The 13,399-nt window shown below is 35.1% G+C and overlaps 1 protein-coding gene across 35 annotated transcripts in view; it reads right to left on the bottom strand.

Annotated features, from left to right (window-relative positions):
• Positions 1 to 13,399, bottom strand: part of LOC118199724 (uncharacterized) — a 203,476-nt gene that overhangs the window by 122,200 nt on the left and 67,877 nt on the right. For 28 of the 35 annotated variants that reach the window (XM_085808940.1, XM_085808951.1, XM_085808945.1 and 25 more), the window contains 4 exons: positions 9,501 to 9,545; positions 4,340 to 4,384; positions 1,477 to 1,527; positions 404 to 448 (listed from right to left, as the gene is read on the bottom strand). In XM_085808940.1, the coding sequence (XP_085665066.1) occupies positions 404 to 448; positions 1,477 to 1,527; positions 4,340 to 4,384; positions 9,501 to 9,545 (186 nt within the window). The remainder of the gene's footprint in view (positions 1 to 403; positions 449 to 1,476; positions 1,528 to 4,339; positions 4,385 to 9,500; positions 9,546 to 13,399) is intronic. The other 7 variants (XM_085808961.1, XM_085808966.1, XM_085808968.1 and 4 more) reach the window with 4 other exon arrangements.

Raw genomic sequence — 13,399 nt, 5'->3', positions numbered from 1 at the left:
CCTTCAACACAAATTTCATCTGGTCTGAGCATATGTACAGAGTGTGTGGCAAAGCTTATGGCATTATATTCAGGTTCTTTCCACTACTAAAAAGTGAACATCTTTCTCTGAATTTGAAAAAGAGACTGTATGCTCAGTATTATATGCTATCAGTGGTATTATAAACAGCCCTAAAAGAAGGAAATCTGAGCTATTCATACTTAATAAATGGGTGGAAAATCCCCTCCTTAAAATTTATTTTTTGAAAATTGGATTTCATATACCCCCATAATTTTTTTAAATAAATGTTTACAGAATTTTAGTACTTTTTGCATTTAAAATATAGGACCTATCTAAGTAATTACAGGGCAAAGAAGATATAAAACAATTCACTCTCCAGATAATAAAAACTACATAAATTTACCTTGGCCTGTTACTTCCATTGTTATTTCTTCACCGGGTTTAAAACCTAAAAAAGAAAAGGGTGGGGAATTAAAAAAAATAAAACAAAAAGTAATACATTGCCACATCACAGAAAAAACAGAATATTTCGGATTAATCTCGCAAATTCAGGTTTTTTTTTAATATTCTCGTAGTTATTTTATTATCGATTTGCATCAGTATGTTTCCAACAGAAATAAAATCTCAAGAAGTTTAACTTATTAAAAAATCTCAAGTAGTTGAACTTATTAAAAAATCTCAAGTAGTTGAACTTATTAATATATTTATGCAAACTTTTGATCTAAATGAGAATTTGTATTTACAGTCTCCCACTCACAGGTATTTATATGTGTGTAAAATATTTAAAAAAATAGGATGGCTTTGCTCTGCGAACCATCAACTTTAGTTAACTTTCTGCAATTTAGGATCTTCCCCCTAGACCAGTACTTTCCAGAACATTCGAGCTTATTACGTAACCGCTTCTATAAATAGAGAACACGCGCCATTTTGCGTCAGAAGTTCTTTCCCTCTGCTGCTAAGGTCTGTGCGGCGCAGGCTCGCGCCAAGCCTAATCGGCGCCACCGTGCAAATGTCTAGCGAGCGCCTTTATGCAGTGACGATATTAAAGGGACATTGCTTATGGTTAACATTTAAAATGAAGCATTATTAGCATAGTAATATGAATAACCAAAAAAAATTTTTTTTTAATTACAATCTTTTTAATTCAGAAAAGGGACAGTTAGAGTATAATTACTCGAAATATGTTTTTTTTATTTATTAACATTTGTTTATTAACACCCTTCCAACTAAGTTTTTAGAGCTATTTACACTTAAGAAAAGAGAGAAAAACCTTATCTTTGACAGTGATTGTTATGCATATTGGATTTCATGAGGGTACCTTTTTTTAATAATCAGTTTTAAATCTTTACAGGTGTTAGATTACTCTATAGACACATTTAGATTACTCTGCATGTAAGGTGCAAGACACATTTAAGTAATCGCAAGGCAGAAGAAGATATGAATCAACTTATTCACAAGATAATGGAAATCACATACCATTACTTTGAGTAATTATTTCCTTTTCCGTTTCTTCACGGGATTGACACCCTGCCAAAAAATGAGTAAAAATGATAACTAAATAAAATAAAAAATATATTCTTATATTACAGGAAAGCCTGCATATGTGGGGTAATTGTTGCAGTTATGAATTTAAGCTCATATCTGCAGAGGTTCATGTTCTAGTATGCTTTTAGCAGCACTAAAATCCCAAACAAATTAACTTATTCATTCAGTCAGTCAGTATCGCAGAGATATCGCTCGGAGCGCGACGTGTCCTGCTCAATGATGGAATTAGCCGTATGGGCACGTGACGGTAAAAACAGGACGGGCCAAGGAGGCATCATAGGTAGGTGAGAGGAGGTGACCATGCGTCACAAGGGGAGAAATACCAAGAAAAGCCTGGTGTCGCGCAATCTGAGAAGTGTCTGTTCGTGACATATACATGTATAAAACAATACACAGAAAGTAAAAATAAAATAAAACTATTTACAGGGTACATAAATACACAAATATGGTACAAAATAAAATACAAATCCAATTAAAATAAATATTTACATATGTACAAAGTGTTCGTGCGCTATCATAATTAAGTAGGGAAATTTGCATTCCTCGTGATATGTGCAGCGTGTGGCCTTATTTTGTAGTCCTCTTGCAGAGGTATATAATCAAACGTGTTGAATTGAGCAAGGTACGAGCAACTGACAGCTCTATCGAAGAAACTGCTGTTGGTGCGGTGAAAACATTTGTCAACAGGCTCAATTTTTAGGTCTCTGTGAAGCGTGTCATTAGAGACAAAGTAGTGTGCGTTTGTCATTAAACGCAGGGCTTTGTTTTGGAGAATTTGCAATTTATTTATATCTCTAAGTGTGGCCGCCGCCCACGCCGGGGACGCGTACGAGAAAATGGGTGGATAACCGCCGTATATAAATGTCTCTTTTTAGCGAGGTTTAACTTTGAGTTTTTGCCCATAATAGAAGAAATACTAGTAAGTGCAGCTATAGCCTTACTTCTGGCTTTAGTCACATGGTCTTTCCAACTGAGTTTATTATTCATGACGACACCAAGATAAACAGCCTTATTTACAATAGGCACATCTATGTCAAAAAGTTTTAAAGTCCCATTTAAAGGGGTTCTTGGAGTCTTCTTGCGGATAATGAGCAACTGAGATTTCTGCGCATTGATAGCAATACGCCATTTTGGGCACCAATGTTCCACTGCGGGGATGATGCTCTGTAATTTAGAAACCGCTATTTCGGCTCTGAGGGAAGTCGTAGCTAACGAAGTATCGTCCGCGTAGCATCCTAGGAAAGTGTTGTTGTCCATGTTATACTTTGGGAAATCTGCGACGTAAAACAAATAAAGGAGGTCCGATAATTGACTCCTGAGCCACGCCGGCATTTAGAGTTTGACATTAAGATTTGTCACAACCAATACTGACATAGAATTTTCTGTCCTTAATAAAGCAATAGATTAAAAGAATGAGGTCTCTATCAAAATGAGCAGATATGAGCTTAAAAATGAGCCCCTCATGCCAGACGCGGTCGAAGGTTTAACTTATTCATCCTTTTGATTAGAATTTATATGTACACACAGATATACACCGATGAGCCATTACATTATGATGACCCTCAATCTATAACAATGGGCTCGCCCAGGAGCAAAAGCACTGCTCGTGCACGGCTGATGTTGCAGAATATAAAGGAGTTACGAATTCTTATTCCAAATATATGTACATAGTTTCCTCTGTTAATATGCGTTCTTTATATTTTTTAAGTGCATTATTGCTCATTTATTTGTATTTTATCATATTTGTACCTTTCGTACTGCACCGACAGTGGATGTCACCGCTATGTGATACCGAAATTTGTGAACTGTGTAACTTCGCTGAACTCTGTGCATCAAGTATCTGTAAATATGTTTATAGTTTCTCCAATTTTACAGTCACATATTGATTATCTTCTGCTGCATTGTGTTGTATTTTGTAGTGCATCCAGCTTATGTATTTTCATTTTGTATATCTGCCAAATATTGCTACTCGTGTTCATCTTGAAGGCGTGAATATCACGTGACTACAAACCTGCTCATTTCCTGATTTATCTTACGTTCCCTACGAAAATATCTGTAATGAGACCAAGTTTTTATAGATTCGATGGCATGTTCTACTTTTACTATTAAGATACTTTATTGAATTCTTGCAGCATTTCTGCCAAGAAATTATGTATTTTTGCAGACCGTCGCCTTGGAAACCCTTAATCAACACGGTGACCACGTGACTACTGGTCACGAACCCTTCTCTCTCTTAACCTGTTCTGCGAATCGACTCTGAAGCATTAAATACCTGAAGCGGTCCTAGAAGCAATATAAAGAAAGGCAGCCGGAACAAAACATGCATCCCGAAGGTGAATTCTGCTAACTATCTGGGTATCACCTTCAACACAAATTTCACCTGGTCTGAACATATGTACAGAGTGTGTGTAAAGCTTATGGCATTATATTCAGGCTCTTTCCACTAGTAAAAAGTGAACATCTTTCTCTGAATTTGGAAAAGAGGCTGTACGCTCAGTATTGTATGCTATCAGTGCTATTATAATCAGCTATAAAATAAGGAAATCGGAGCTTTTATTCTTAACAAAAGGGAAGGGGGGAACCTCTGTTTGAAATTTATTACTGTCTAAACTAGATTTCATGTACACTCATCTTTTTTTTTTTTTTTTTTTTTCGTTAAAATGTTTTCAAATCTTTACAGAGTTTTAGCACATCTGGTACTTAAAATGTAAGACACTTGTGAGTAAATACAGGGCAGAAGAAGACGATAAAAAACAAATTCGCAAGATAGTAAATAATGCATGTTATTTATTACCTGGGGATATTATTTCCTCTCTGGCCTTTTTACGAATTGATAGGCCTGATAGAAAAGAGGGGAGAAATTAGCTAAAAAAAGAAAAAGAATACATTGTTATATCACAGAAGAACCTGAATATTTAGGATTGATCCTGAATGAAGCAACAGTAATTTACATAAGCAGGTTTCTACATTCTGGTAGATATGTAGGGTTTTCCATATTTTGCATAACATATTCATTTTAAGTTTCCTGTTCTAAACTTATCAACTTCCCCTCACATTTCCTCGCCAGGGTGTAAATTTAAGTGAACTGTCAACAATAATCTCACATACCCAGATTTTTACATATTTATGTTTATTTAGCTGTCGATCTTCATTAGTATGTTTCCAACAACACTAAAATCTCAAGTAATTTAACTTAGTCACTTTCTTATACTTCATTTTCATCTAAATTGAATCTGTACACTGCGGGGGGGGAAAGAGGACAGTTCGATATCTCGCGTTCTACTCGGCGGATTGACGAAATTGAAATTGCGTTTTACATGTCTCGAAAGCGCGACTCAGGATATATATTAGATTTATATATAGCCTTGTTCTAATATAGGTATTGTGACACAAAAAAGGACTTTTTTTAAAGTATAATTCGAAGATACATATTTTTTACCTTACACGTACATATATTGTGTAAGAAAAACAAAGAATGTGTAAAAGATAAATTATAATTTAAATTAGCAGCGTAAATTAATTTCTCATTGTATTCTAAAATTAGTAATCACGCTTTGCACTGGGTCACTTCGAGACTAATCCATGTCATATGATTCTTGCATAACTCTGATAATGTAAATGGAATTAAAATCCAAACAGCCGAAAAATAATGTTTCAGCAGTACTAATTATCCCATCAAAATGGGGTGAAACCGAACAAAAAGCATTTGAAGAGTTGAAAAAAAGGTTGTTTTCACCGCCTGTGTTATCTCAACCTGACGGAAATAAACCGTTCATCATTAGGACAGATGCCAGTAATTATGCTTCAGGAGCAGTCCTTATCCAAGGAGAAGGCCCAGAGGAACGTGAGATCGAGTATGCAAGTCGATTGCTAACCTCAGGAGAAAGAAATTATTCAACTACCGAAAGAGAAACTCTTGCAGTAGTTTCGGCTCTTGAGAATTTCCGTGGTTATATAGAAAACCAAGAAATAATAATTGCATCTGACCATCAACCTCTTAAATGACAAATGAGTATTAAATCACCATTTGATCGTTTGGCTCGATGGGCCCTTCAAATCCAGTCATATCATCCAAAAATTGTCTACACTCCAGGCAAATCCAATGTTATAGCAGACTTTCTTTCTAGACCATCTTATGCAAACAATGACTTTGTTTGTGATTTAAATGCTGTTTCTATAGATTTACCATCCCGGAAATCTAAAGACATTCGTGAGGAACAAATGAAAGATGAAGATGTAAGGAAGATTATAGAGTGTTTTGAGAGTGGCAAAAAAGATGAAAATTATGTAAATTGGAATAGTAGAGGATATCTCATGAATCAAGGAGTTTTATATCGTTACTCTTCGGACACAGACTCTGAAGAGGCTGAGTTAGTTGTCCCTTGTCAAGAGCGAGAACGAGTTCTACAACAGTATCACGATTCTCCCACTGCAGGACATTGTGTAACTGAAGGCACGTACCATAAGATTGCCTCCAGGTATTACTTTCCTAGTATGAGAAAGTATATCTCAGAATATGTGAAAAATTGTGCTGAGTGCAATCGGATCGTATTGTATTGTGGTATTGTATAGTATCTTATATCAGTTGGCTTTTAGTACAGGTTAAATATGTTAATTTTTTTTATTGTATTGTACTGTAATATTGTATAGTATTGTATGGTATCCTATATTCGTTAACTTTTATGCAGGCTAAATATGTTATTTTTATTCCTCATAATCGTATAATTAGCCTTATTGCATGTTTTCCCCACAATACCACGTGATCAGTTGTATAGTGCCGCTATTGCATTCTGTTACTAAGTTTGGTACGAATTCTGTACCATAATTGGTAGTAACCAATGTATCGACCTTTGTATATCTTAAACACAGTTGCATGCTAAACATATTTTGTATAACATATTCCTTTTTCCTAACTATTGTTGTACTATAGGGATTGAATGCGTACCGAGATCAAATTATATTATACGCTACCTACTTCTTCTGTATCACATTACTACCTGCGGTATTGTAAAATGACTTTGTCATAGCGAATATCTAGTTTATTACACTGACTTTCAATATGTTGCTTTGTCAAATATATGTACTTGGCTATGCAATGTATCCCGATCCAGTTCTTAGTCTTCTGAATTATATCGAATTCTGAATGCTTTACGCATTTCCCATGTATCAGTACTTCCAGTCACACACTGATGGCTATTGTATTCTTTTATTTTTATTTCTTTTGGTATATCCTCTGTGTATTGCTGTAATCATTTACATTCATTATGTCACTATGTTCTCTATTTTTATGTTATATTGTCATTAAGTCCAATTCTACTGTCTATATTTTACTCATTGTATATTATTGGGCTGCCCAACATCAGACTGTACTTTAACTTATGTATATTCTATATTTGTGTGTATTACACCTTTGTAAAATTTTTGCTTATTGTCAAAACTCGCCCTTTTGGCCCTGCATGCTTTTGTTATTTTATTTAAAAAATGTGGAGCCTGGGCGGTTGTTGGGTCTGTCTTTCGTGGGCATTTGGTCTGTTGAACTGCGCCCGGGTTGAATTTGGCTCTGGGTTTGAGCGCCCGGTGGTGGCGTCTTGTGATTCCTCTTTAGGCTCTAGATATAGGTGGACGTGGTGCTATACCGATTAACCTTTTGGTAAAGGGACAGTGCCCACGTCCTCCGTTGCTCATCGCTTATCGCTTATCGGCATAAACCAAATAACCAGAAACCTGCTGAATTACTTCGAACACCTGTGCATGCATAAAGGTTTGAAACACTTGCTATAGACCTTTTTGGCCCACTTCCAGAAACCCCAACTGGGAAAAAATGGATTTTTCTTATTGAAATACACCAGTACGAAATGGATAGAGCTCTTCGCATTGGAAGAAGCCACTGCGGAAAACTGTGTAAAAATTTAAATTGAAGAAGTTTTTTTACGTTATGGTTTACCCAGAAGGTTGATTAGTGATAATGGCACACAATTTGTTAGCGCGGTAATGCAGCAAAGACGTAACTTCCTTGGTATTAAACAAAAAGTTATTCCTGTTTATCACACTCAAGCAAATCCCTCCGAACGAAATAACAGAGATTTAAAACCCAAACTAGATATACTAGTCGGTCATGCTCATGATACTTGGGAAGAAAAACTGCCCATGATTCGTTTTGTCATGAATACAGCAATATGTGACACTACAGGTCATACTGCTACTTATTTGCAGTTCGGAAGAGAACTTAGAAAGACGGATGACGTTAATCACGATTTAAGAGCACTTGCTGCAAACGACAACTTTGTTGCTGAAATTACGCCGTATCTGAAAGAATTCGTCCGTTTAACACCTCAAATCAGGGAGCGTGTCGAACAAAAACAAGACAAAAGAAAAGAATACTTTGATAAATGACGTAGACAAACTTACTATCAGCCTGGTGACAAAGTTTGGATAATTATGAATCCAGTCAGTGAATCCATACACAAGAAAAGTAAAAAATTGATGCCTAAACGCGAAGGTCCGTATCTAGTGATTACTAACAGATCTCAGACAACATATGACATTGCAGATCCTGCTACTCCTGATCAAGTGTTAGGTACTTATCATACCAATATGATGAAACCATATAAACTGCCTCCATCGAAAGCCCTAGGTCCTGTGACTCCCATAAGGAAAAGAGGCAGAGCTCGCAAAAATTGATCTATCGAACACGGACTCTTTGCGGGACTTCGTCAGAGCCCGAGGGGGAGTCTGTAACGAACGCTAGCAAATAGCCTCATGTACTGCAGCGCCACCTTATCGGACGCTATTCAAAAAACTTACGCCCGAACTAGTTAGTTTGAGTTTCGGCAGAGAACTATAAACATGAACTTTTTATTTTCATTTTGAGTAATATTTCTTTGTGTTACTTCTTGTTACTTTTGTCATGCAACTTTCTTTACGTAGTGTTTCTGTTTAATTAAATTCCTTTTGTTAAATGTTAAAGTTTGTCTGTTTTAAATATTACCAGTTTTGTTTAACAATTTTACAGCTAGCCGTGGTCACAACGCTACAGATAGCTAATACGTTTTTACTGAATAAATTGTTGTTCGCAGCCTAGTTTACGACAAGGTTCAAACTGTGTATTTTCATTTTGTATATCTGCCAAATATTGCTACTCGTGTTCATCTTGAAGGGCGTGAATATCACGTGACTACAAAACTACACATTTCCTGATTTATCTTACGTTCCCTACGGAAATATCTGTAATGAGACCAAATTTATAGATTCGATGGCATGTTCTACTATTACTATTAAGATACTTTATTGAATTCTTACAGCAATTTTGCCAAGAAATTATTTATTTTTGCAGATCGTCGCCTTGGAACCTCTTAACCAACACGGTGACCACGTGACTACTGGTCACGCCCCTTATCCTGTTCTGCGGATCGACTCTAAAGCACTAATTACCTGGAGCGCTCCTAGAAGCAATATAAAGAAAGACAGCGGGAACAAAGCACGCATCCCGAAGGTGAATTCTGCTAAACATCTGGGTATCACCTTCAACACAAATTTCACCTGTTCTGAACATATGTACAGAGTGTGTGGCAAAGCTTATGGCATTATATTCAGGCTCTTTCCACTAGTAAAAAGTGAACATCTTTCTCTGAATTTGGAAAAGAGGCTGTACGCTCAGTATTGTATGCTATCAGTGCTATTATAATCAGCCCTAAAATAAGGAAATCGGAGCTTTTATTCTTAACAAAAGGGGAGGGGGGAACCTCTGTTTGAAATTTATTGCTGTCTAAACTAGATTTCATGTACACTCATCTTTTTTTTTTTTTTTTTTTTTTCGTTAAAATGTTTTCAAATTTTTACAGAGTTTTAGGACATCTGGTACTTAAAATGTAAGACACTTGTGAGTAAATACAGGGCAGAAGAAGACGATAAAAAACAAATTCGCAAGATAGTAAATAATGCATGTTATTTATTACCTGGCGATATTATTTCCTCTCTGGCCTTTTTACGAATTGATAGGCCTGAAAGAAAAGAGGGGAGAAATTAGCTAAAAAAAGAAAAAGAATACATTGTTATATCACAGAAGAACCTGAATATTTAGGATTGATCCTGAATGAAGCAACAGTAATTTACATAAGCAGGTTTCTACATTCTGGTAGACATGTAGGGTTTTCCATATTTTGCATAACATATTCATTTTAAGTTTTCCTGTTCTAAACTTATCAACTTCCCCTCACATTCCCTCGCCAGGGTGTAAATTTAAGTGAAGTGAAGTGCTATTTAAATGTGTGATTATCTCAGTTTATTCAGAACGTGTTTCGCAAGCCAAGCGCACGTTACGTTGCTATTTCGCGGTCACGCTAGTAAGCCTCTTGGCTTTATCAGTTTAGTATCACGCCTGTTAGATTTCTATGAGTTCACCTCTTAGTCGCAAATTGAAGGGCGTTCTTGCACTCTATATTTTTCAGATTTGATTTGTATTATAGTCTACGTTTAGTTACCACCAATAGTGAACGCACGAAGTCCGTACCTTTCTTTTAAATTAATTTAATTTAATAAAAGTTTATTTTGCACCCTTTTGCTGCGCTGGTATTTAATTCACGCCTGTGCGAGAGTTCGCCAGGTTCATTGTAGGATTGCAACACCACGAAGGAAAGCAAATACAAAAAAAAAAAAAAAAAAAAAAAATATTGTTACGAATTTGGTATTTAAACAACTAATATTAGTAGACCTATAAATTAAATTGTTTTATTCCCCGTGCAGAGCAGCGCGTGACGAATATTAAAGGAAAGCTAAGCCGGAAAATTAAAAATACAAAAGCACGTGCATTTAACATTTAATAAATAAATATACCTTTTTGGTTTCGAGAAAGTGCTAGAAAATTCTCCCGCATTTAAAATCTTATAAAAGGAGGAAAACCTATCAGTTCATGTGATTTTAGTTAGCTCGTTGTTGTTTTAAGAGATTGTTTTAAAAAAAACTGGTCTTGTTGACGGTAGTGATTTCGCGGATTAGCTTTCTTTAGCTGTTTTGAATTAAGTTCTCTTGAACGTTTGAGTAGTTAAAAAGATAACTACTGTGAGATATTGTAATATTGCATGAATATCTGAGAAAACGTAAGCATTTTTTGTTGTGATAATAATAAATTTTGAGAATTTTTCATCGGACTTGTGCATTCATTTCGTAACGAGCCCGTACGCACGCAACAATATTTATTGCACGTAAACACTATGGTATAAAGACGCAATGATTAAATTTGTAAGCATTTTGGGGGTTCACAGAGATGCGAAATTAGTAAAACGTACATATATTAGGTTACTGTAGTAGTTAGGAAACACTAAACTCCTATCTTCAGGTTTTTTTTATTCTGACGGTTATTTACCTCAGTATGTTATCAGCAGCACTCAAGTAATTTATCTAATTCATATTCTTATGCATCCTTTTGATCTATAGTAGAATTCTTATATACATATATACACACACACACACACATATGCATACATATGCTGTCTATATTAAGTTTCAGTACTACATGGGAAAAATTTACCCAAGATGCGACTATAAAACCAGCGTACATAAATGAAAGAAGAAAAGTTTTTGTAAAGTTTATTGCTTAAGGTGTAATACACTAAAGCTAAATCCTGTCTTATAGGAGGATGCCGATTAAATCTCTTAACATTGGTAGTTCGTTCCGGGTTCGAATCACGGTGAGTGCGCTGGCTCCATGGACGTTTTAGTGGTTTTGCTCATGTGTAACGTCCATACGATACAGTTTCCCTTAGAAAGTCCTCTACAGTGGCATTCTTTCCCTCAACCCATTGAATGATTTCCTTCAGTTACATAATCCAAACCACATCAAAGTCCATTACAAATTTTAAAAGAATTATTGAAAAGCTATAAGGTATTTCTCTCGCCTTTGTTGTGTAGTAGTCACCACCCTCGACGGGAATTCCAGAGTCCGCGGTTCGATTCCCGGCAAAGGCGTTACAAATTTTTTATTTATCCCGCTTCCAAAAACTACCTAATGTCCCTACAAAGATATAATGTAAAAAATAAATTTCAAAGAGGTTAAAATAGTTTTCTACAAGGGAAGAATGCATTTAGTTGAATTTTTCATTCATAGTTGAACATTTCATTCATTTTCTTTCAACACTGCATAACATCCGCAACGTTTACACATAATTAATTTATTCAATTACACATTTCCTTCAATTTCGAAAAGCACATTCCATGGCAAAGAAGCCATTGCTCAGTGCATTCACCAGCTGAAACTACTTATGCAAAACGAAAAGTGTTCTATTAAGTTCACTAGTTAAGCTAAGGACACTACATATACATATACACATTATTTATTAAGTTTCAGTACTACAGGAGAAAATTGCCTATAAAAAGATGCGGAAATAAAACCAATGTGCATAAATGAGACAAGAAAAGCTTTATGTAACGTTTATTGGTTAAGCTGAATCACACTAGGGCTAAATCCTTCGTAATAAGAGGATGACGATTAAATTGCTTAATATTGGTAGTTCATTCCGGGTTCGAATCACTATGAACGCGCTGGCTGCATGGACGTTTTAGTGGTTTTTTGCTAAAGTGTAACGTCCCTACGATACAGTTTCCCTTGGAAAGTCCTCTACGATGGCGTCCCTTCTGTTAACCAATCGAGTGTTTTGTTGTAGTTAAATAAACCAAACTACACCAAACTTCAAAAACTTTTTTTAAAAATTATTGGCAAGGTATAATGCAAAAAATAAATTTAAAAGAGGTTAAAATATTTTTCTGCAAGGAAGGAATGCATGCAGTTGAATTTATTATTCATAGAGAAAAACGCTATAACCTTAGCAAAGTTTACGCATAATTAATTAATTTAATTACACATTTCCTTCAATTGCGGGAAGCCCATTACATGGCACAGAAGCCATTGCTCAGAACATCCACCAGTAGAAACTACTTTTGAGTTTCTCAAGTTGGTTTAATATTTATCTTTACAGGGATATTAAAAACAGTGCTAAAAAAAAGGAAATCTGAATTATTTATACTGAATAAAAAGGGCGATATCCTCTTTTTGAAGTTTTTTTGTTATTTAAACTGGAATTCCATGTGCCCCCTTTTTCTGTTCTTTTCGTAATTTTTTAAGATCTTTACAGAGTTTTAGGTAACTTCGTAGCTAAAGTCTAAGATACATGTAAGTAAACACAGGTGAGAAGAAGATTAAAAAATTATTAGTTTGCAAGATAATAAATGTTGCATATTAATGATTACTTTCTTTAGGAAATATTTTTTTTTCTGAGCTGTTTACGGAATGGCAAGTCTGAAAAAAAGAGGGGTAAATTAACTAAAAAATGAAAAAATAATTCATTCTCATATCACAGAAAAGCATGAATATATCGAAATACTCATACAATGGTGCAACACTAATCTCACATGTGCACGTTACACATTACGCGTGTTTGGTTGCCGCAAATGTAAAAGAATAAACGGTTAGAATATTTTTCTGCAAAGGAACAACGCACGCAGTGGAATTATTATTCATGGAGAAGAATTATTAGCAAAAATTATATAAAATTATTTAATTTAATTTTAAATTTCCTTCACATGCAAGACGTCCATTACTTGGCATAACATCCACCACCAGAAATTACTTATCAGTTTTGAAATTTGCTTTAATATTTAGCTTTAGAAGTGTATTATAAACATTCATCAAAAAAGAAAATCTGGGCTATTTATGCTTAACAAAAGGGGTTAAATCCTCTTTTCGAAATTTATTGTTGTTAAAATTAGATTTCATGTACACCTCCTTTTTTTTTCTTTCATAATTTTTAAAATCTTTACAGAATATTCGGTCTCATGGTATTTAAAGTGTAAGATACCTGTA

The sequence above is a fragment of the Stegodyphus dumicola genome, chromosome X2, assembly GCF_044657685.1.
Source record: "Stegodyphus dumicola isolate Sdum_Otavi_A_Nest chromosome X2, ASM4465768v1".
Lineage (NCBI taxonomy): Eukaryota > Metazoa > Arthropoda > Arachnida > Araneae > Eresidae > Stegodyphus > Stegodyphus dumicola.
The sequence above is the reverse complement of the archived record's forward strand: the minus strand, read 5'-3'. Positions and strand labels throughout refer to the sequence as shown.